Source organism: Anser brachyrhynchus, assembly GCF_964034855.1.
Source record: "Anser brachyrhynchus genome assembly, chromosome: 8".
Classification (NCBI taxonomy): domain Eukaryota; kingdom Metazoa; phylum Chordata; class Aves; order Anseriformes; family Anatidae; genus Anser; species Anser brachyrhynchus.
In genome coordinates, this window is record NC_137702.1 from 25,580,378 (window position 1) to 25,602,628 (window position 22,251).

Sequence of the window (22,251 nt, forward strand, 5' to 3'; positions counted from 1 at the left end):
AGTCACCCACTAACCTGTCCCTGATATTGGCCTTTGGCATATCATACAGAAGAACGTAGCAATATGCCTGTATACATAAAGTACCCCTTTCTAGCTTGCAGAAATCTCTGGGTTAAGTTTTGGTCTGTTCAATGTGAAGATCTATTCAGTCATTTGTTTCAAAGCTATCCTATGATATTCATCTTTCCTGAGGCCATTCTTTGGATCTTTTGTAGCTTTACGAATTTATTCTCAAAAGGGGAACCAGAAGGGCCTATAATATTTGACATGCAAGATACAGTAACATGAAGAAGAGATACTTTCAACCATAGGCAGAGGGTACCCAATGGCAAATATTTAAATATCTGAAAGTCTTCATGCAGTAGCCTCTCATACAGAATATATAAATACTCTCCTAACATAAAATATTATGTTTTAGTTATTTAACATTGAAGTTGCATAATTACGCATCAAAGAATCAGGACACATGAAAGTCGTGTTGAATGCACAACTTGGAATGCATCAACAGCTTGTTCTATGGACCAGGTGAATAGTGAAATGTCCTAGCTGATAGGTCTCAAATACTAAATGCTATCACAAAATATTACAGTATATCTCACAAACATAGGTCTACTACACAGAAACAGGATTCCTTCCAAGGGATCCACTTGGATTGTTGGTTCTATCACATGGGCATTTTAATTCAGTGCTAATTGTTGCCATTGTCTATTACAATGAAACTTAACTGTATTTTAATCAGGTTTTGCAATCATTAGAGTATTAGAGTTTAAATCCTCGGTCTTGTTATTAAGTTTATTAGTCTTAAATATAAATATTTACCAGTGTAAATATTTGCATCTAACTCTTGCTTTTAAGTTTTCATTCACTAATTAAGTTAAAACTGTTGGTTGACTAAGGTTAAATGGGGGCAGGCAACCTTAAGAGCTATTTTTTTTCAGTCATGTCAACCAAGAGTCCAATTCCATGCAGTTGAACCCTTCTGTCCAAAGCAGAACATCACTGATTGACTGGGTCTCACACAGATCTGATTTCATTTGTACCTAGTCACAGTAAAGATTAGATCTCTTATTGTTGTGTTGCAAACATGTTAGCAGGCCTGCTGGACTTGATGTAACTATTTCTATGGTTTGAGAACTATAGGTTTAGTGTGCATATCCAAATCTGTATGCATACATGCTCTTTTAAAGAAATAATTACCTTATGGTTTTGTTACAAACTTTTTCACTTCACTCTGCCCTCTGTTCAAAATGTACACCTTACAGACAGGACTGGAAAATTACCCTTTTTACCTCCTAGTTCCATTTCCATTAAAACAAGAAAAACAGCAAATCACAGGAAAATAAAGACTAGATTCTTAACTATTCTACCATGCAATTGCTAAAAGAAACCTTAAAATTTATTACATAACACTGTTTATTAATTTAACTGTGAAGCTGCAATTATCGCACAAGAACTGGATGGACTTTTACAGCATCTCATCATCTGTAAACTAGGGGTTAAAATTCTGTGCCTATGTCTTGACCATGAGAAGTCCCACAGCTGTTATTGGTAATGAGGTTTGTGAACATTAACCTAAGTGATTCCTGCTGTCTTATCAAGCCTAATTAGCCACAGACTATTTATTCCCCAAAGCTGAGTGAAGAGAATGAAATAGTAAATGTATTAAGGGGCTGTAGAAGATAGGTAAGTGTGTTGTTATTGCTATTATTTTGCTAGGAAGTACCCAGTACTTTTTTTCGGCTATGCTAGAATCTTTCTCATATGTTTTTTGACCTGTTGGTGAAGAAAATGTAAATTGTTTGTCTGCATTAACAATTTTGTGCAGTCTGCTAAAGTTACTGGTTACTGTAACAATGAGGTAATTATAATAACAGATTTTGCAAAAACAAAATAACAAAAACACTGGATTTCTTTGCCCTGCCCATATTGTGTTACCTAGCTTTGTTAGATAAGTTCAAAGGTCTTTCACTTGTTTCTTCTTTTCTTAGCTCTGTAAATATTAAACTTGGTCTTAAATGCTTCTTTTCTATGTTGATGATGTGCCAACTTCTACTAATTGTTTGAAATCATATGTTGGTTTCAATGCCAAAAGAAAATGGTGCTTTTCTGATTGAAAACTAAATCAATGCATGGGACCTATGCTCCTGGCTGCTGCCTTAAACTCTCATGTTTTCTTCCTAAGAGAGCTAAAACTACTTACATATTCAATATTAAAATTTCCCAGATCTATTCCAGTCTATATTTAAGTGCTTTAGGCTCTGGATGTCTCAACAGGAATGGCTGTTTCCCACAGAATAAGGCAAGGTTTTTGCACCACATATGGTCTCCATGTAAGGGCTCTTGTCAGAGTAGGCAAAGTATGTATTATCATGGACTGGGTTATACTGACAAGGTGATAAGATAGTTTTGTACAATAGGCCTATCAGCCTGGGTCAGGCATTACAATATTAATGCGGAAGAACAGACCAAGTATATCCTCTGTTTCAAAAAAACACTAGGTCTGTATGTGTCAGCCTCTAGAAATAGGATGTGTTGTCAGAGGGTGTGTATTCAGTCACTACTGCTAAATCTGTAATAACAAGCGTGCATACTAAATAAGTATTCTCTGGTCAAAATACTCTGTAACCTCTTAATGTAGGGGTGACACCTGTGAATTGGAAGAAATGTGTTTATTCCACTATTATGGAGTTCTAAGATTTCAAATCAGGGAAGGGGTGGGCTGTCATGGTATTAGCTAAAGGGCTGGACTTTAACTTTTCATTTCTTACTATCTTACAAGGAAAGTATTTTGTATTGCTGTCTGTTGGTTGACTATTTTGGTCCTCTATTTTACGTGCTGTCAGTGGAGCAACATGGTCTGCTTGACTTAATTTCTTTTTTCCCCATTTCCAGCCAGACTGTTCAAGTAGCAGGCTCATTTGCACAGAATCTCTATTTTGACGTTGGTGTCTGAAACTTGTATTCAGCTACATCAATCATATACTGTTATGAATTGTTTAATGAGATTATAATTTCACCGTGTGCCTGTAACCATAGCGACAGATGCTTTGTCTTCTTCAAAAGAAGAAATTGATAATAATGGCTCAAAGTCTGTTTGTTTTGGGAAATAGTTATGACTACATCAAATGTTAATGTTTCCTCCTCAGTTTGAAGAAGTATCTGTTATCTTTCTCGCCAGCAGTTCTAAGTATAGACTGATACATCATACTTAATCAGTACTGACTGTAACTTTGATTTTTGTTTATTATATTTTCTTGACGCTTCCCTTACAAGCATTTTCAGAGATTAATCCTCCAATTTAGAGACCTGATCTAAATCAAAGCACAAGTGACAGGGACAGCAGCTGAAGATTTTACCATCACCTTCTATTATTCCCTCCTTGCAGGTCTTTTACGTACATTTTAGTTTTTAGCAAAATCATCTCACTAGCAGTTGGCTTTAGGAGTTGGATCAAAGTATACTGTTAATAATTCATATCCTGATGATGGTTATCTGTCTTATTCCTTCTCCACTGAATTGAAATTTCACTTATCTTTTCCCTTTGAGACTTATTTTAAGCTGTGTGTGATCTCAGCAAGTGCAAGCAAGTCTTACAAGTGTGTTTTATTTGTGACTGACCAACACCTTTTTAAAATGCATTATGTGTATTGTTTGAACTTTGATTATAAACTTGTTTGCAGAAAGAGTGGGTGGTAGCTAGGCTGACATTAGATTTTAGTTATTATTTTACTGGTGTATAAAAATGCCTTCAAAATTGGAATAATGATTGAAACAGTTGATATTTCATGCTACTGGTCTTTTTATGACCAAATAAATTAGTATTCTATTGAAAATTAATATAAATTCTAGAGTAATATCGCCAGACCAAATGATATTACTTCTTGTTTTCTGACCTAAACCTACCTAAGTCTTGAGGATTAGTGAAAAGTGTTTAACTAAATCAAACTCCAAATGTTCACTATACTATCTAAAAATTTGAGGAAAATGTGTCAGCAGAATCAGCAACAATGGGAATTAGATGTCTAGTAAGTGAAAGAAGGCTTTCAGTGTTTTCACTGAATACTAAGATCTAAAGGGTGATGTTTTTATATTTGAAAATATAAATGATTTTATTTCATACAAACTTCCATATTATTCCTCTTCCATAGTCCATACTTCTCCAATCATAACCTAGGAGAGATGTCCCAGTGTAATAACTTAGGATGACTCTTTTAAAGTGCTTAGCCAGAAGGGTAAGCACTTGCCAAAGTAATTAGCAAATTAACTAACCAATTAAGTAATCAATTAACTTCAGGTTTCATTTTGTGCTGCTGTCAACTTATATTTTTAAATGTACAGTCTTCAGTTCTGCCATCAAAATAAGCATTTTTTAATCCTGTTAAGATCTAAGTGTGGGGGGGGAATTATTGACCTTATCTCAAGCAAGTAGGTATTGAGAACCTTCCTATCTTATCAGTGAGAAGAGTTTTACAATAAGTCAGCTCTTAATTTTATAGATGTTCTTACTAAGTAAACAGGAGTGCACCAAATCTGTTTTATGGACTAATTCAGGGAACAAAAAGAAAGCTATTTACTGCTTACTGCATCTCTGGCCAGGAGTAATATTTTCTTTTCCTAGTTCAGAATGTTTTTCCTTTTTTTATCTCTTACTCCATTACATGCTATATCAACTACCTCAAAAGTTGAAGACTATAAACATATAAACTACTTGAGACTAAAAGTCACAGGGCAAAAAGTAGAGTAGAAACAAAACCATTGGAGAAGTCATACTGCAATTAATTACACTTAAAATGTAAATTTAATATAACTTAATAATCCCTAACTGAGCAAAAGTTCATTTTTTGGAGAAAAAAAAAAGCTTTTTTTAAACAGAGTATGAAATCGTTCTTTATGTATCTCCTTTGTTTTGTTATGTGCATGCTGAGATTTTGTACAGAGACTTTCCATATCGGCCAAAATATAACAGAGCTCTAACCTATGCTAATGCAGAATTACTTAAGTTAAAATTCTTCACTAGAAAACAAACCTACCAACCAAATCTAGGTAAATATATAACAATGTGGTTAAAACCAAACAAATAAGCTACCCTATGACCTATCTGAAGTACAGAAATGAAGATACTTAAAGGCTACCCACAGCACTTGCTAGGAGAGGTAGCCCTCTGCTTTCTATGTTATATGAGTACCTGAGTTAAGGTGACTTTTCCCCTATGCTGTCTTTGTAAGTTGAAAAAAAAAAAGTAAATATTCAAATAAAGACTTTTCCCATCCCTAAGTTAATGAACCTCCAACAGGTTTGTTAGACTTGATTCTCCAGATAGAAATCTGCAAATAATTTCAAAGATGAAATTCAAAATGTCAGTTTTACAGTACAATACTTCTTTGAGGGGGGCTTAGTATAATATTTTGCTTATCTCAATTTGAAAGTTAAAGAAGCCAGTAAAAAGATCATATCTTGTGATTTTAAACTATCATTTATTTAATACTAGGTCTTATAAATAGATCTTGTGGTCTGTCTTTTTTTTATAAAAAAAAAATCTGCATCTAGTTTCTCCAATGTTTCTTAAAAACTGTGACACTGAGAAAGTCAAGTTCATTCCTTCTTCCTTTCTGTCCTTTTGCAAACACAATGCCGTGGAGCCATCTTGAAGACCATGAAGATCACAAAGCATTCTTGTTATTTTAAAAAACTTGTATAAGTTGTGTAAAACTACCTACAAAACTGCTTTAATTTTAGTTCTTTACAGGTGTAGGGTAAAGGGAGGTGGTCAATCATTTTACACAGATAAGAATCAAGTTCAGCTACTGCTCTTCTCAGTTGTGAACTTACTGGTTTAATGAAGATTTGATAACATATACAATGTTTTATCCCTGTTGAATCAGCTGCACGGATGGATGAATGTCTTAGTTTTTCTTCTATGATAGCTTATGAATTTAAGTGCATATGTCACTGAAGATATATAGTTAAATCAGACTAAAAAGCTACTACTTTCAGGAAAACTGAGAATTTGGTATATCTTTCCCACAGTTTGACTTCCAAATCATTTTTTTGTACAAAAAAGATTTGATATTTATTTAGGAATACTTAATACTATTATACACTTTTGCAGAAGCACCTATCTTTTTGCTTTCTTCTCCAACACTTTGGAAGTTCTATTTCTTAAACATAAGGTCAGGACATGTTAATAAGCACTGCAACAAAAAAGCACTACAAATTAGTCAGTTTGATCATGATACACCAATAAAATCACATCCCTATAAATATTTGATCCTACAAAAGAAGTTTTTTTAAGTTTTAGATAATACTTTTGTGTGTATTATGGAAATCAATTAAAATGGACTCCTTTGGGGGGAAAAATTAGCTCAGAAGAAAACTAATGATAATTTTGCTGTTGCTTTTAATGGAATTGGACTCTACCCGAAGTATCGCAATTATATTTTATAGAAATTAATCCAACTGCTTACTTGATCTTTGGTTTTTGATGAAGAAGAGCTTTAGTCTCTCTTTAAATGTATTTTCATTCATATAGAATTCAACTTGCACCCTGAAATATAAAAGGAAGGATTAGAATTGAATATGAAAGGCAATAAATGTTTTTTTCAAAATAACTTTCCTTAATAATCTCTTTCTGTATGACTGGAGGAACAAAAGGTGTTCAGCCAAAAGCTTACTGAGATTTGAATGGTTAATATTAAGACTAAAATTGAAACAAAAGTATCTAGTTTATCCTCTTCACATGCAGAATCATTTTCAAAGTATTTGAATGCTCTACACTGAAAAATCAGACACTTCTGTTTTTTGAATTTTCACTGGAAGCTTATTTCATTGATGTTCAGGTTAAACCATCTGAATTTAATTCTTTCTCTAAAGTTGGCATTTTAATGATTTCTTCTTTTCCTATCTGCTTCACATCTTCACTAAGCATTCATGCCTCTGTTAAATGTTTGCTAGTTTCAAATGTTCAGATGCTCCTGTACCATGCAAACCACCTTCTGAATTTCATTGGTTTTTGTCACAACAAAATTGAGACCTGAAAGCAAGACCATAATGCAGTCATCTGATGCTGTACAGCAAGCAGTTCCTCCTGATTTTGCTAAAGCAATGGTAACGTTTTTCCTCTATTTCCCCCCAACTTGCCAGGATCCTGTTCATGTCTCTGTCCCTCAGTTCAGTCTGAGCATAACCTATGCAATAGCTCTCAAATGGGAAGGGAGAACAGTGTTGTAGATGTGAGCAAGGGGAAAAAAGTGTACACATTAACTGTACAGAGAAACTTAGGCCATTCCAGAGTTGTGCAGGTGCACTGCTTCCTCTAAGATGAGTGCAGCGTTAACTCCATTTTCACTGAAGTCCCTGCTACATTGAATTAGCTGGACCTCGCTCACAAATCCTACTTCTCCAGTGGAGAATGCCCATTCACTTCACCCCAAAACAATTTCTGTGCCTCTTTGAGAAGCCAGTCAGTTTGAGAACTGCTGTACTGTCTGAAGTGACATCGCAGAAGCAAATGGGAATTCCACTGCTTCCTATTCAAAGGATGCCAAAAAAAAAGCTTATTTCTAAGCATTTACGTATATTGAAACTATGTTCTGTAACTTAGAAAATTTAAAATTTATTTATGTGAAATAACGTTTGATAGAGTTAAGAGCGTATCATAGGATTTACCAGCTTTCCTGCTCTAACTGGCTCTACCCCTTCTGAGGTAAGATCTGTAAGCAGTTGGAAATAAAGAGAAGAAATGCACCTGTCTTCCCCTTCTTAAACTAAGAGTAGCCACAACTATGTATTTAGAATAGCTTAGGCATATAGGAATGTCCTAGAGTCCCACCAGTCTAGAGGAAAAGTCCATCAGATAATGAACAGCTTGTTACTGGGTTTTTGTTTATTGGGGTTAGACACAAATGGAATGTTATGTTGCTCAAGACTGCAGGAGGCACTGGCATTAACAGAAGTGCAGGTTAGGCTGTCTGTAATCTTAAGGAAAGTTAAAGAAGCATGTCCAGGTGTTAATTAGTAGGTGAACAAGTTGGGGGGGGGGGCTGAGCTCTGCTTCAGTTTTTTCTGCACATTTCCCAAAGTACTCACTGTCACTGTGTTACTGTGACAGTTTTGGTGGGAAACATTTCTTTCCCATGACTTGGCAACTGCAACATAAGTGTATATACTTAATCTTCAAGGATGTGTTTCAGTAGGTAAACAAAGTGGCACAAGCTATTGAAGTGAGAGATGTTATTTAAAAGCAGCACAGTATTGGTTATCTTTTTACACTAATCTTTGATTTTTAGCTAAGAAAATTAGTTGTCACTTACCATGAAAGAACAACATCTTAACAGAAAGCCATGTTTTAATGATATCGAGGGAAGAGGATGTGGGAGCTAATCACCCTCCTATAGCTATGGTTAGGAGCTGCTCTGCTAGCCCTCCAGCAGCTGTCTGCTTCCACCTCACTTTCCCTAGCAACCAGAGCTTGCAGCAGGCTGGGATTCCACCCTGCAGCAGTTTCCATGGCAAAATGCATCACAAATGCTGCTAATGCCATTCCTATGGTTCAACTCCTCCTTCCCCTGGTTGTTTGTTTTGTGGCTTTTGTTGTTTTTTTAACTTCAGTAAAAACTGTGCTGACCTATATTTGCAGGAAATACCTTATCACACACATAATCACTATGTAATTTCATAATACTCTGGCTACTGGACAGAGAATATTTCACTTAGTAAACAGCAACCTTTAAGAAACAAAGTAAAACCAAGAATAATTGGCTGAAGTAGCCACTGGCAGGGATAAGGATGGAAATTGCTGGATACTGTTCTTTTTCAATATTCTGCTTTTTAGTTTTGGGGAGAATGCTTGTTGTACTTCAATCATTGTTGTGTTCTTCAAATGAATAATTGTTTACCCCAAATATTTGCTCTCTTCTCTCTTATTCCTGCTCTGAAGTATAACATAGAAAATGAGTGTTTCAGGAACAGAATGTAAATAAGTTCTTATCTTTGCCTGCAATGTTACGATCACCTATTATTATTAGGGAAGAGCTTGCACAAGCTTTTTCTGCACTCATTATGCATTAGTTAGGATGTTTCATTGCAATATGTTCATATAAAACATGGTTATTCTGTTGCAGCAGAAACACTAGTTAGAATTTGGTTCCAAGCAAATGGAACTGGTGATTCTGCTGTTGATGAAATGGAACCCATGACGTGCAGGCTGTGATCTTGGTATGTAGATCTGGCCTATGGAGTAGGTTTGGCTTTGTTCTATATTCCTAGGGTTTTTCATCTCCATATACACAGTTGTAGTTCCATGTACCCTGATCAAAAAGTAAATCAGGCTGGTGGATTAATACACTCATGCTTGATGATGGTTACAGGGACAGAAATGTTTAATGAACACAAGAATCTTGAGTACATAGTCAGTCAATCATTTCTAACTTAATCTATGTGCGAGGCAGTGAATATACCATGTGAATCTGCTTTGGGGAGTTAAAGAGCGGATATTTTGCTTTACTTTGCTTCAGCTTTACTGAAAATGCACAAATACATGGCTAACATATCTCTGGCACAAACAACTGAAGTAATGACTCTATTGAAGACATTTTATTGGTTTGTGTGTGCGCTGTTCATGCTTTAAAAGCTTCTTCCTAGAATTCAAGACTATTAGTAGTGGTCTTCCCCATTTTAAACTCTGAAGAGATATATTTGAAACATTCCACTGACAGTACCAAAGTACAAGTATGCATTGCACTCTACTAATTCAGTCAAAATGTAACTTGACTAATACACTTTAATGTAATACAAAGTATAGCAGAAAAATACTAATTCACATCAAGGACACTAATACAAAATCCTTTTCTTGTGACTATATCACTGGAACCAGTTACTTAACTAATTTTTCCTGCATTTTTCCATTACTATTTATAATGTCATTCTAACTCCATAGACACACTTCACTGTAATTACAGTATTACCCTGCACCCTCAAATTTACAAATTGTTTTTCTTTTGTGTTAAACAGTAGCAGATGTGACAGAAATAATCCTTTCAGAAATTGAAGTATGAGTAGGATTTCTCACTCAGTGCATACTGAGAGCTGCAAAATGTGTTTGCTTAATATTACTTGATATGGGAACCAAGAAAAGGCATCAACTGTACAAGTGGAACCGATCTGAAGATAACTGTATCCATTTATTTGAATCTGTCTTTATGGCAAGAGACACTTCACGCTCTTCACTACAAGAAGAGCCTTGTAATATAGGCCCAATGTTCTTTTTAATTGGGATTTGCCAATCTAATATATGTGAAATCCTGTTAGATTTCAAACTTGGAAGTTTAAGTGTGTTGTAGCTAGGTGCTTCAAAACGAAGTATTTGAAATGCTGAAGTGAATTGTCAGGGCTGATTTTACAATGAAAAAGGAATGGACACTTTTTTTTCTCACAGTTTTTAAGAAAAGACTAGTGTGTTTTAATGACTGCCTTGGGTAGAAGTTCTTTTTTGAAACTTTACAAGTTCAGGAATACATGGAACCCTGATTTGTTTAGAGCATCACAGAGAAATGGTTATATTAACACTGGATTTTCTGGGTCTGCTTTTTCCATCAAAATTAGTATGACCAATCAAGACCATTTGTCACATGATACTTCCTCTTCCCATGCTGAAGGAAAGAACAATAAGACTAGTAATTTTCCATTACTGTTTCTTAGCTCAGGGAGGTCTATTTGTTTCTGGTAAGAAATGAGTCTCCAGTTGCACAGCTCAAAATGAACACTAAATAGAAAAGTTCTGAGTTTTTGCAACTCCTCTCCATACAGAATGACAGCAAGTCATTTGGGGAGGTGCTTGTCTGATCCCGCTTATTGGAGAGACAGAAAAGATATGTTTTGTAGCTTCCTGATCTGTTGGTCCATTCTTGTGGTGTGAGTATGATATGACAGAGTTGTGGAGATCACAGCCTCAATGTTTTTTGGGGGTACCTTATGACAGTTTTTAAAAGCTAAGTCTTTATTTAAGCCATTTGCCAAGCAATATGCTGATGAAATCTAGTACTTGCAATATGCCCCTGTATCTTCTTAAAGAATACTTCTAACAAGTGTAGAATAATTAAAACTGACAGGTGTAAGGTCTTTTTCTGATAGGAGACTATCTACTTGTTATGAATAAACTGATGAATATTTTCAAGATCTCTGCAGAACTGCATTTGTGTGATCCTGTCTTGTACAATATTGCCTGTCTCTTCATTTCACTGTCAAGATGTGCAGAATATGGAATTTCAAACTGTAGTGAAGCATTTTGACACTTGGGGTTTTTACTTTTCTAAAGTCATTGGGCTCTGGACAGCCACCACTACTTATTCTATGTGACATCCCAGGAACAGCCAGGGGGTCTCAGGTAAACTAGCTCCTATGGCTCTTATATATGCTGTTTTGTTTTTTTAAATGCTGTGTACTGAAACTCCATGATTGCAAACCACACAGACTTTAAACTAAGATCTAATATTTACATTTGCCTTATCTTAATGCATCCTCTCATTATGGAATGAAACATTTTCTGAATAATGAATTAAAGTACTCTTCCTATTATGCCTGTAGAACACAAGGAAGATATTACCCAGGTGTTCTAGTTTGACTTAAATATTCCAGATTTACTAATATTAGTGCTGTAAATGTCTTCTATTTAAAGGTATTCATTATCAAACCCATGAGCAGTCTCAACTGCTTGTTTGCCAAGTGTGGTAAAGGAATTCACAGGGAGCTTTGTGCTGTTTCACACGTCCCTGAGTTAGAGATAATGAGGAAAACAGCGGTAGAACCAAAAACTTGAGTAAGGTCAAGATAAAGTAAATTGGCTACAGTGTTAAAGATGAGCTTTGGGCAGTGGCCAATTGCTGGCTGGCTCAAGGCGCATGTCTGAGGGTCTCTAACCAATTGTAAGACAGATTCGGGCATGTGGGGCTATGGGGAAAGTATATGTAGTAGTGAAAAAGGGCAATAAAGGTCTCCTGTTCAAGAGCCATCAGGAATCTGTGTCGTTCATCCCTTCAGCCAAGTTTAAATTACCTCCAAACATGATTCTAAAACATATCTACATGATTAACATTTTGATCTGTATTTTTTTATTCTTATCAGATACAGATTCCAACATTCCTGCCAACAGTTGTCCTGCTAATTTCATTAATCAATTTTCTATTACTATTTGCCAAAATACAAAAATGACTGCAGCTTTAGAATATTATGCAATGTCACTTAATTTTACACATATAGTATGACTCTCTGTATACTCTCAAAACTAGAGGATATTCTCAGGGAAGCACCATCTGAGGCTTATCAGGGAGACCCCACTGAGGCTGCGAGTTCTTTCCATATCTCCCTTAAGTTTCTGATGTTGCAGCAACTCTGAGTAACAGGATATGTTTCATGAGTTTGATTCCAGACCATATTCAGTTTTTATGTAGTTGTGCCAGTTAACTATACCTGAATTGCATAAATATTGGTTGTGTTTTTTAATCATTTTGGCAACTCCTTTTCAGAAAGACTTGAAACAAATTGTTGAATACCAGGCACGCTGATAAGACTTTTCAGTTGCTGTCAACCCAGATTTAACTATATATTGTAGTGTTAGGAGAAAAAGACACAGTAACACATCACAAAACACCATATCTTTATTTTTGCTCCTCACATATTATTCTATGTTCACCAGACTAATTTATCTGTTGCCTTCCTGAAATTATTTTTCTGTACCAACTTTTCTCTATACCATTCAAAAACAATTTATTTTTTATTTCAAGAGAAAGCTTGCTTTGCTATGAAAGGCAACAGGACAGCTGGTGAGTCATGAGTAATGAAACCTCCTTAGAAGGAGGCCAATTCATGTGCCTAACATGCTCTACTCCTCTGTATCACAGCTACATGTCCCTATCACCTGTTGACATTCTAAAGCAAAAGTTACTTGGCAGATCCTTCTCCTATAACTACATCAGTCTATTCATTGAATCTATCCTCTCTGACAGGTAAGGTATACACAGGGTCATGCAGCTTGCCAGGGTAAACTTCATATGTTGTATGAAGAAATTAGAAATAACTGTTCTTAGATGAATTATTAAAGCTATTTATTAATGCTTACCAAATCTCTGTATACATAACTTTTCCAATGAGTTACCTTACCTTAGTAAGACTCATTCTCTCATTCCCTCTCCTGAAATAAAAATCCTTGTAAGTTTCCCCAAGTAGACATAATTTGTGTTTACACTAAAGCTTTAAAGACTATTCCTGGCCCTGCAGACTGTTTTAGGAAATGTTTATAGCCCTCCATCCCTTTACATTCTTGCCCACTTCTTTCTTTGGTCCTTGGAGACTACTTATCTACACTCAGCTCACAATTTACGATCCACTGACCTGTCATTCCAACTGATCTTCCTCCCCGTTCCTCCATCTGAAGTGTAAAATACTTCCATTTTCTTCTTCCACAGTCCTTTTCTCCAGTTCCTTGCAGAACTCATCCTGTCCTGTCTTCCTCTGCACTACAGAATGTCACTTTTTTTCCACCTGAAAATACTGAGGAAAATGGCACAATCATGTGGCTTCTTTTTTCTCTAATTCTCCACATGAACCTTTGCTTTCAACACCTTTCTTCTTTACATCCTCACCATCTGGAAATGTAACTCAGAATTCTGTTTTCCTTCCTGCTAGTAACTAATCCTTTTCTATTCTCCTCTGGGAACTTCCTCTCCTTCAGGTCAAAGTCTTCCATTCTCTTATTTTTGCTTTTTTCTTTTGCAGAAATAATTCATTCTCTCCCATAGCACTACCACCTCTAACTACAGAGAAAACAGAATGTATAGTCTTCTCTCTAGATCTCTCATATGCCACTGTCAACAGTTTCACAGGTCTTCGTCACCAAGTGTCATTAAGTTAGTGTTATCTGTAGCAACTTCTTTGTCTCTTTAATTATCCACCTGCTTCTGTTATCTTTTTAGCTTAATAGTAAATCAAAGTCATTCCTTCTGAATTCCTAATGTACAAAATATTCACCTGTGCCATCGGTATCTCTGACAATTCCTTCTCTCAACGTTATCACTTCATAACCTTAAGAGATCTCAGTCTTCTGAGATGTTTGTCTTCCCTTTCCCCTCATGGATTATTTCATCAATTTCCAGCCTATATCCTGTGTTGCTTATTAAGATAGTCCACAGGTATCAGGGCTTTAATAAACTCTGAACTGTATAAATGCCATATGGGCCCCCTTACTGTTGGTACTATATGGTCCCTAAAAGAGACCACTTTCTCAGGCCGATCTGAAACTTAATGTTGACCACACATTGTAATATCCATTGTATGTCCAAAATGCATGGATGGAGGGGTGAGGAGTTGTACTGTTCCTTTTCCAACACTTAAAATAAAACCTACTGTGAAATAGCATCAAATGTTAATAAGTTTTGATACTGTTTTTGTATTCTCAATTTAACACTCTTCTCTTACAAAGCTAGCAGTTAAACACTGAGGGACATTGTCATGGAGATTACCCAGATAAAGATAGAAACAGGTGTTCAGATAAACTGAAGCCTTAAATTCTGGTAGATTCTGTCATCTCAAAATACAAGAATCTGACTCATTGCTCTCTTTATCGGCACCTTTCTTACAAATGAGAAAACAAAGACAATTTGTTTTGGCATAGCCGATTTTTGTTTGTTTTTGCTTTTCATTTTTGTGGTGGTCAAGGACTTCGAACAGTAGGAAGAACTGTGTTTACATAGGTCTCTTGTTTAATAAGGATAAAACCAAAGTGTCTTGACATTAAGGAAAATCTAAGTAAACACTCTTTTCAAGTCTGGTCACTTGCAAGTATCTCAAATCTGTTTCCTAATAACAGATATCCAAATTACTAATCACTTAAACTCCACTTCTTATGGATAAGACAGACTTATCTTGCTATTCTGTTATTGCTCATCTGTGAAGTTACCTTTTTCTTCCTTCTTGTTTCTCAAGATTGCACCTTTTCAAAAACAGGAAGTAGGACAAGGCTGAGAGCTGTTAGCGCATAGTATCCTCACAGATTGGATCTCTTATCTTGGTTTTATTTTTACTTAAAAAAAAAAAATTAAGATTTCATTTTCTTGAAAATGGAGCAGCAGGGAGAAGATAAAAAAGAGCAGATGGATATAGAAAAAATCCAAAAAAGGAACAAAAAACCTTGTGGGTGAATCCTAATCTGTCACCTTTGAAGTATCATGTGACCAAGTGTAAAACATAACTTTAAATATGACTTGGTAGCTGAAATGCACAGCCAGCTTCCTGGAAGGTCAGACCCAATGCCCACTAAGGTCAACAGAAAGATTCTCTTCACTTAGAGTTGAGTAAAATAACAAAGTAATAAAATAATGACACTAGATATTCATTTATTGATCTGGGTATTTGCTTTTAGTAGTTACCTTTCATTTTGGGATAAAAATTGTATCTTCTTGTTACTTTAACTGTACAACATATTCTACACAATCCTGGAGGTCAAGCGTGAGATTTGGAAGAGGATGTATATTGATCTTTTTCTAATACAACTCCACAGCTTTTTATTGTTAACATCTTGTTTTATAATCACTTCTGTTTGGTGGCTTTTCTGTTTTTTCATTATGTTATGTTTGCTATTCTTCCATTAAAACTGACAATGTGTCTTAGAAAAATGGATAGCTTAATTCCATCAAGCCAGAAAAACAAACAAATTTTGAAGATTTTTTCTTGAAATGCTGGGGCTTAATAAGAACCTACATTTTTACATATAACATAGTAAATTGTTGAGAAGTATTAGTTGTATCCACCCAGAAAGAAAAGTAAGTTTATGGAAAAAAGTCTTAAAATACAGCAGTCAGGGTAGTATTGGTAGTAGGATGATGGTTGGACCAGATGATCTTGAAGGTCTTCCAACCTTAATGATTCTACAAATTTAAATGACCTTTGTATGCAGTCTTACTGATTAACACCTCTTATGGAGAGGTTTCAGAAAGCAAATTCTGAATTTTAAGACAAAAAATGTCAATGTGTCATGTCAAAATCAGTAATTCCTGTCTTCCCTCTGAAAATAGTTTTGGTCAAGAAGGTCATTATACTTTGTTTCCTTTATTGTTCCTTCAGCAGAAAATCTATTCAAATTTTCCAAGCAACGTTCATACATCAATCCAAACAACAGTCTTGTTTTGGTCTCATTTTTTGTATTGAAATTCTGAAATTTTGTAAGTTTTTGTAGCCTTAAAGTTATTCTCTGCATAAAACTACAGTTACTATGCCTGACATCATGCTGCCTTTTGTATCACATTGACTTAGTGGGATGTGTTCTATATTCTGTGTCCTCCCTTTTGAGAGCTGTGTTCTTCTCATACTTCTTTGTCCTAGCTTTGTCTTGATTACTTTCTAGATAACTACATGGAGATGATAATGATTCTTAGCTGTTTAACAGTTTCCCACAGAGCTCTGCAGTAAAAATGGCAAAAAAAAAAAAAGAGCCTGCCTTTGCTGAAAATACCAAGAAAGCTCTATAAGAAGCATCAGATAAACTGGAAGTGTCTGTCAGAAAAACAACACTGCATTTGTCCTTCAAATGTGGAAGACTTTCTTCCTAAGTGTTAAGCTAAAAGTGAATACATTTTACACTCAAGATCCTACTTTTTTTTTGGCCATCAAATAGATGTCTCTAACCAGCCTGAATTCTCATCCCATCCAGACTGACCTGATTTCTTATTTTTGTTTTTATTCAATCTCCTAAAGCTGCTTCCTTCAAGACAGACTAAGCACAACTTACTTGCTTCATTTCACACACAATGACCATATTGCAGATATTTGGAGGAGAAATGAAGCATGAAATTTAGCCTATTTCTCTAAAACAATTATAAACCTGAAAACAATTATAAATCTGAAGTGCAGATAACTATTAACCATGAGCAAAAAGCATATCAACATACCAAGTTTCAAGCTAGATTCTTAGATCCAGAAAGTGAACCCAGTAAAATGTCTTCTGCATTTCCTGTGATGTAAAACTAACATGATGCCTCGAACCTTAATCATGCAATTCTCTCAATAAATATTTTCAGTTTGCTATATGAAAAAAAAAAATGCAGATGAAATTCATCTCCAGTCAATGAAAGCTTGGCATGCACTATACAATTCACATGTGGCTTTTCTGCAAAGACAATCTGAGTATGAACTATGTTTTCAGAAAATAGACATGTTTACTGCCACTGCCAGGTCATGGGAAACTAAGCACTGAAATGCTTGAGACAATATATCTTTCATACATTTAGCGCTTCACAACAATTAAGCTGATGCTAATTTTAATCTCCAGTGTCATCATCTGTACTCTATGTACAATTCTATATTCCTGTGATACATACGTATTTGATTCCTTGATTATTTTACCCCTTGCTTGTTTCCTTCAGGAAAAAAAGGCTTTCTTCACTTTTGAAGATGGGAAGCGAGAAAAGTATTCAATTTTACTTTCTGTTACCACCATTGTCACTTATTCCTTTCCTTTGATCCCTAATCCTCACAACTTCCTCTTGCCACCCACAGTTGTCACCACAGTTTCATTTGTCACCTCCTAATCCCCTCCAGAGAAGGATATGATGAGTGTGGAGTAAGTGCCAAAGCTGCTCTCTGGGGGCCTGTGTAGCAGACTCACAGTAGTTTATAGAGCATGAAGAAGGCTGGGTGAGTTTTATGCTATGTGGAAGGTAAAGCTATGTACATGTTTACATAGTGATGTAAACATAAATAGCTGTAGGACTGAGCTAAAATATTTTATAGTCAGAAAAATGACCTTAAAACCTTTATTTGACAGGTACAATATAGTTCAATAGGATTTAAATAAAAGTCCACACCATTATTGCAATAGTAATCCACAAAGCCCAAGTGACAGGACTGATTTATGCAGTTGGTTTTTTAATTGTTACAAAAGAGGCACAGACTGCAACTGCTACAATGAAACCTAAGAGAAAGCAGGAGAAAGCTGTAAAAGTCTTGAAGAAATCTTACAATGTGACACACAAAAGTAGATATCCAGGATTCTTATGTAGGCAGCAGCTACTTTACCCAAGAGAGCAATGGGCCTTCATTACTTTCGCAATCTGAAGACCAAGGAACAGCAGCTCTGAAAAGAGGAGAGACCCAAGCTTTGGCCTTTGATTTAAGCTTGCTATTACACGTGACAGAGAGGGCTGCTACCAGAGGCCTGACAGTACAGAGGTGTCTAGGACATGAGCCTAAGTGTAGACTGCTCTGATAGGCCTACCGATACCAGTTTGAGCTAGCTGAATGCTTAACATTGTGATGCGTAAGTGATAAACTTGCAACCAAGTGTATACATAATATGGAAAATACATGTGCAGTGCAGAGTCACTTACTGGGGTAGATTTGAGATCTGTCTGCAGAAGCAGCAAAATTATTACAAAATAGGCAGATGTATTTCCTCATTGAATCATCTAGTTCGTGTTAATTGGCTTCTTGCAGACTTCCAGGAAAATCAGATAGTTGTTTTTTATTTTACACGATACAGTAGCTTTATGATTTATGTTTGGAACTGATGGCTTATTTATCAACATATAGGTCCCTGTTCTCTCTGCTGCTCTCAGCAATGCAATTTTGTGCTAGCTATCTTCAAATCTATCAGTACTCACCAACTAACACTTGATTTGCATACTACCAGATTAAACAGTGGTACAGACTTCTGTATGATTCAGATGTAAGCATAAAAGATCATACGGCATGTAAAATGGACCTATTCTGACTGTTGACAGACATCAGTAGATACACTATAAATTTAGGATGTCGTCTTATGACCAGTGTAAGAACCTGCCATCTCTGCAAAGGGAGTGCTCATGTTGCCCTTACAATGGGGTGATTTCTGTATGAGTTAGACTAGGGATTTGCTCTGATTGAAAACTATCTTAATACGTGTGTGTTTTTTTTGTTTTGGAGAGGATTTTTTTTTAATTGGATCAGTTGTCAACCAGACTTACCTTGATCACTGTGATTATCACAGTTAATGCAAAGGAGCAGCAGGACTGCAATGTTTGAGTGGTATAAAGCGATTATGAACTATCTCCCTGCATTGGTGTAAAAGACTTAGCATAAATTTGCTGTCATAGAATTAATGGATCAACTCTGCACTTGCCTAAATTACCAAAAAAAAAAAGGTACTGGGAGAAAAGGATGATTGGTGAAACAACCAGGAACTTTAGTCAAGGACTATACACTGTTATGTTCATGTGATGTTTATGGAATTGCATTCATAAACATGCTTATATGTATCTGGGTTTATAATGCTAGCTAGTCTTTTTTTTTAATGGTGTTATTCATAACTGTTTAAAACTAAGCCTTCACTTAGCATAGTAAACTGTTGTACACATAGCCAGTGAACATCTCACTAGTAATACATATTTCCATAATTGGTCCTTTGCTACAGAGCCTTTTAGGAATGGCCTTCCAACAATTCAGTAAAATATCTGTGTTAGTCATAATACATCAATAATAATTGTCATTGTTCTATTATATATTCACTCTGAATTTTTGCAATTGGCAAACATACTTAAAAACAGTATTTCAAAACTAAATGAGTTAGTTCAATTTTTGCCTCCTTCAAATTTGGACAAATTTTATCATGTTATTGTAATTAATTCCATGTAGCCAGCCTATATTTTTGTAGGTCATTGCTAAACGGTAATCTGTAAAGTGCAAAAATGTTTCCAAATGGATTATGGGAAACAAATATGTATCATCGCTATTAGGATGTTAGATCTCCTACAGGGGTAACTTCAACAGAACATATCACTTGTTTACTTGATCATGTTAACAATCATACAGCCAAAGTCCATCTCAAGAAGTTACCCGTCTAAGAAATTACAGCTTTTCTCTACAGCCTTCCCTTAATCACACTGCCTGTATTAGACTGCCTAATAACACTTTGTAAATGTTAACTAACATGAAAAGTTCCAGTGTACATTTTAGCACTTCAGAACACAGCATCAGAAGCACTTGATGTCACTAGAAAAACTGTCCTTTGTTTCAATAGTAACTATACTAGTAAGGACGAAATAGAGAGAATATGGGACCATATATGATAAGTGTTCATGGAGGGGGGAGTTGGAAAAGAGTACACCAGAGTGAGGCTATATTAGAACAAGAGTTAGTATGTTAACTTGCTTTGCTCTTACATTTTTCCTCTTGTCACTTAATAATGTCTGCAAATAACTGACCAATCAGACCAGTATCATCTACTAAGTAACAGACTAAGGATTTTAAAAAGAAACCTAGCTGAGTAAAGCCAAGTGTCTGGTAACTGATTAATATTATGAGAACTTTCACCCTTATAACAAAGGGAGTTTAAAAGCTTACAATGTTGAATTTCAGTTATATAAATTCACACAGTCAATTGAAACAGCAGTATACTGTTAGCTTACTAAAATGAAGTATGATGTAGCCACCTATTTCAATTTGTAGTGCTTTAAAATCATTTAAAATCAAAATGGATCATTTCACACGCTAAAAGTGTATCTCACTTAAGTCTTTTGCTTGTCTTCAGGATTACATATAGCTCAGTACACTGAACTCCTCATTGTTTGATCTATATTTGAAGGACATTATGGTCCTGTGCTCTATCTGCTTGGTGCAAATTCCTTGACTTCTGCCATATTCTTCTTGAAATTGAAGTCATATACTCCTGTTTCCCTATAGCACTCTTCCACAATGGTCTGACCCAATCCAAGGTATCTGGATTTCATACAAATATAATTAATAATTAAAATAAAGGCAAATATATATGAAGTTCAAAAGCATAAAAGCATAAAAAGCAGATTTTATATATCCCAGTGCTTTCCTTCCAATGTGTTTGTCCTCCTGTTCTTCTCTTTATGATCTCTTAAGTACATCTTGTGCTTTGTGGTGGTGCAGCTGTTTTTCAGAGTCTCAAAAAAACAATTCTTTAGCCATTCAAGTTGGAAAGTGCCCTAATATTTTAAACATGGGATAATTTGCAGTGTGTAGTAACTTCAATTTCTGTGGAGCTCCATAAGCCACGTTCTTAGCGCAAATATGTCTACACTCCTAACTGCATGTGAACATGCATGGGTATAGTAGTCTGAGATATGAAATTCATTGAAGAACATTAACCATATAATTCTGCTTAGTTCTGTATTCCAGTTGTTGAACTCTTAACCCTATTAAGGTTTCCAGGCACAGAAACTAGTCACATGATGGACATCAAATTATCTGTAACCAGGTAATTTGAATTGTAACCACAACATCAGAGAGAAAAGTAAAGAGTTAAAAAATAAATAAATAAAATCATGGTAAAAAGATAACAAAAATACGTTCTTGCAATGAAGATCAGGATTGATTTAAAAAAAAAAAAAAAATACAAGTACTAGTTAGAACGTCAACAAGAGATGAAAAAGAATAAATGGCACCCATGCCAGGACCTTCAAGTTGGATTTAGCCTGGGAACAAACTAAGAATGAGGCAAATGACAGATATAAATAGAGTATGAGCTGTAGCACTCTGCTCCATTATGAGATAATTGGACGAGATAGATAAGGGGGAACTCTGAAGTGAACATCATGTACTTAAATTTTCATAAGGCATTCAAAAAGGTTCTCTGGAGATTGATACTGAAAGTAAAAAAAAAAAAAAAAATCTAATACTTTTATAATGAGGAAAAGAAGTAAACAACCTCCCCCCTACCCAATCCCCCCCCTCAAAAAAAAAAAGAAAAAGATGATATAATACAAAGTGGGAGCCTGTCCTCCAAGAACACATTCTCTTCAAGAAATAATGTACAGTACCAATGCCATTATGGCCAAAGAAACGTAATGTGTTTTTTTAATATAATAGAAGTAAATTAGATTGAAAATCAAAGAGGAAAGAAAAAACTACTGTGTAGGAAGGTGATTTATCTTGAAGAATAAAATAGTATGTAGTCCTTTTTCATAAAGGAATATACATTGTTCCTGTAGATAGAACAGAGAGAACCCTAATAGAATAAGTCAGGTAGCTTCTAACAGACATATCAAAGCAGAGGTTCGCAGCACCTATAAAGTACAAGCAGACGAAGCAAGATAGAATTCATTGTTATTGGCCTTGAACAACAAGCATGCTAAAATAACGAGTAATGCTGAATATGCGTTTTGCAACTTAGGTACATACAACTGAAATGCAAAGGAATAATAAATCCATATATTTCTAATTTCTTCCTATGGTGTGAATCTATTGATCATTTAGATAAACATG

General features: G+C 35.4%; 2 protein-coding genes across 17 annotated transcripts in view; one reads left to right on the top strand and one right to left on the bottom strand.

Moving 5' to 3' along the window:
* The window catches only part of LOC308198916 (uncharacterized protein), an 802,411-nt gene that overhangs the window by 764,933 nt on the left and 15,227 nt on the right, over positions 1–22,251 (top strand). The gene's annotated exons all lie outside the window — the stretch shown is intronic.
* The window catches only part of KCNT2 (potassium sodium-activated channel subfamily T member 2), a 148,458-nt gene that overhangs the window by 108,982 nt on the left and 17,225 nt on the right, over positions 1–22,251 (bottom strand). For 2 of the 16 annotated variants that reach the window (XM_080602130.1, XM_080602135.1), the window contains exon 2: positions 6,465–6,544. The exons of 12 other annotated variants lie outside the window; for them this stretch is intronic. In XM_080602130.1, coding sequence (XP_080458256.1) covers positions 6,465–6,544 — 80 coding nt within the window. Of the gene's footprint in view, positions 1–6,464; positions 6,545–13,383; positions 13,543–14,947; positions 17,667–22,251 lie in introns of those variants that run through there. 2 more of the 16 variants (XM_080602134.1, XM_080602133.1) reach the window with 2 other exon arrangements.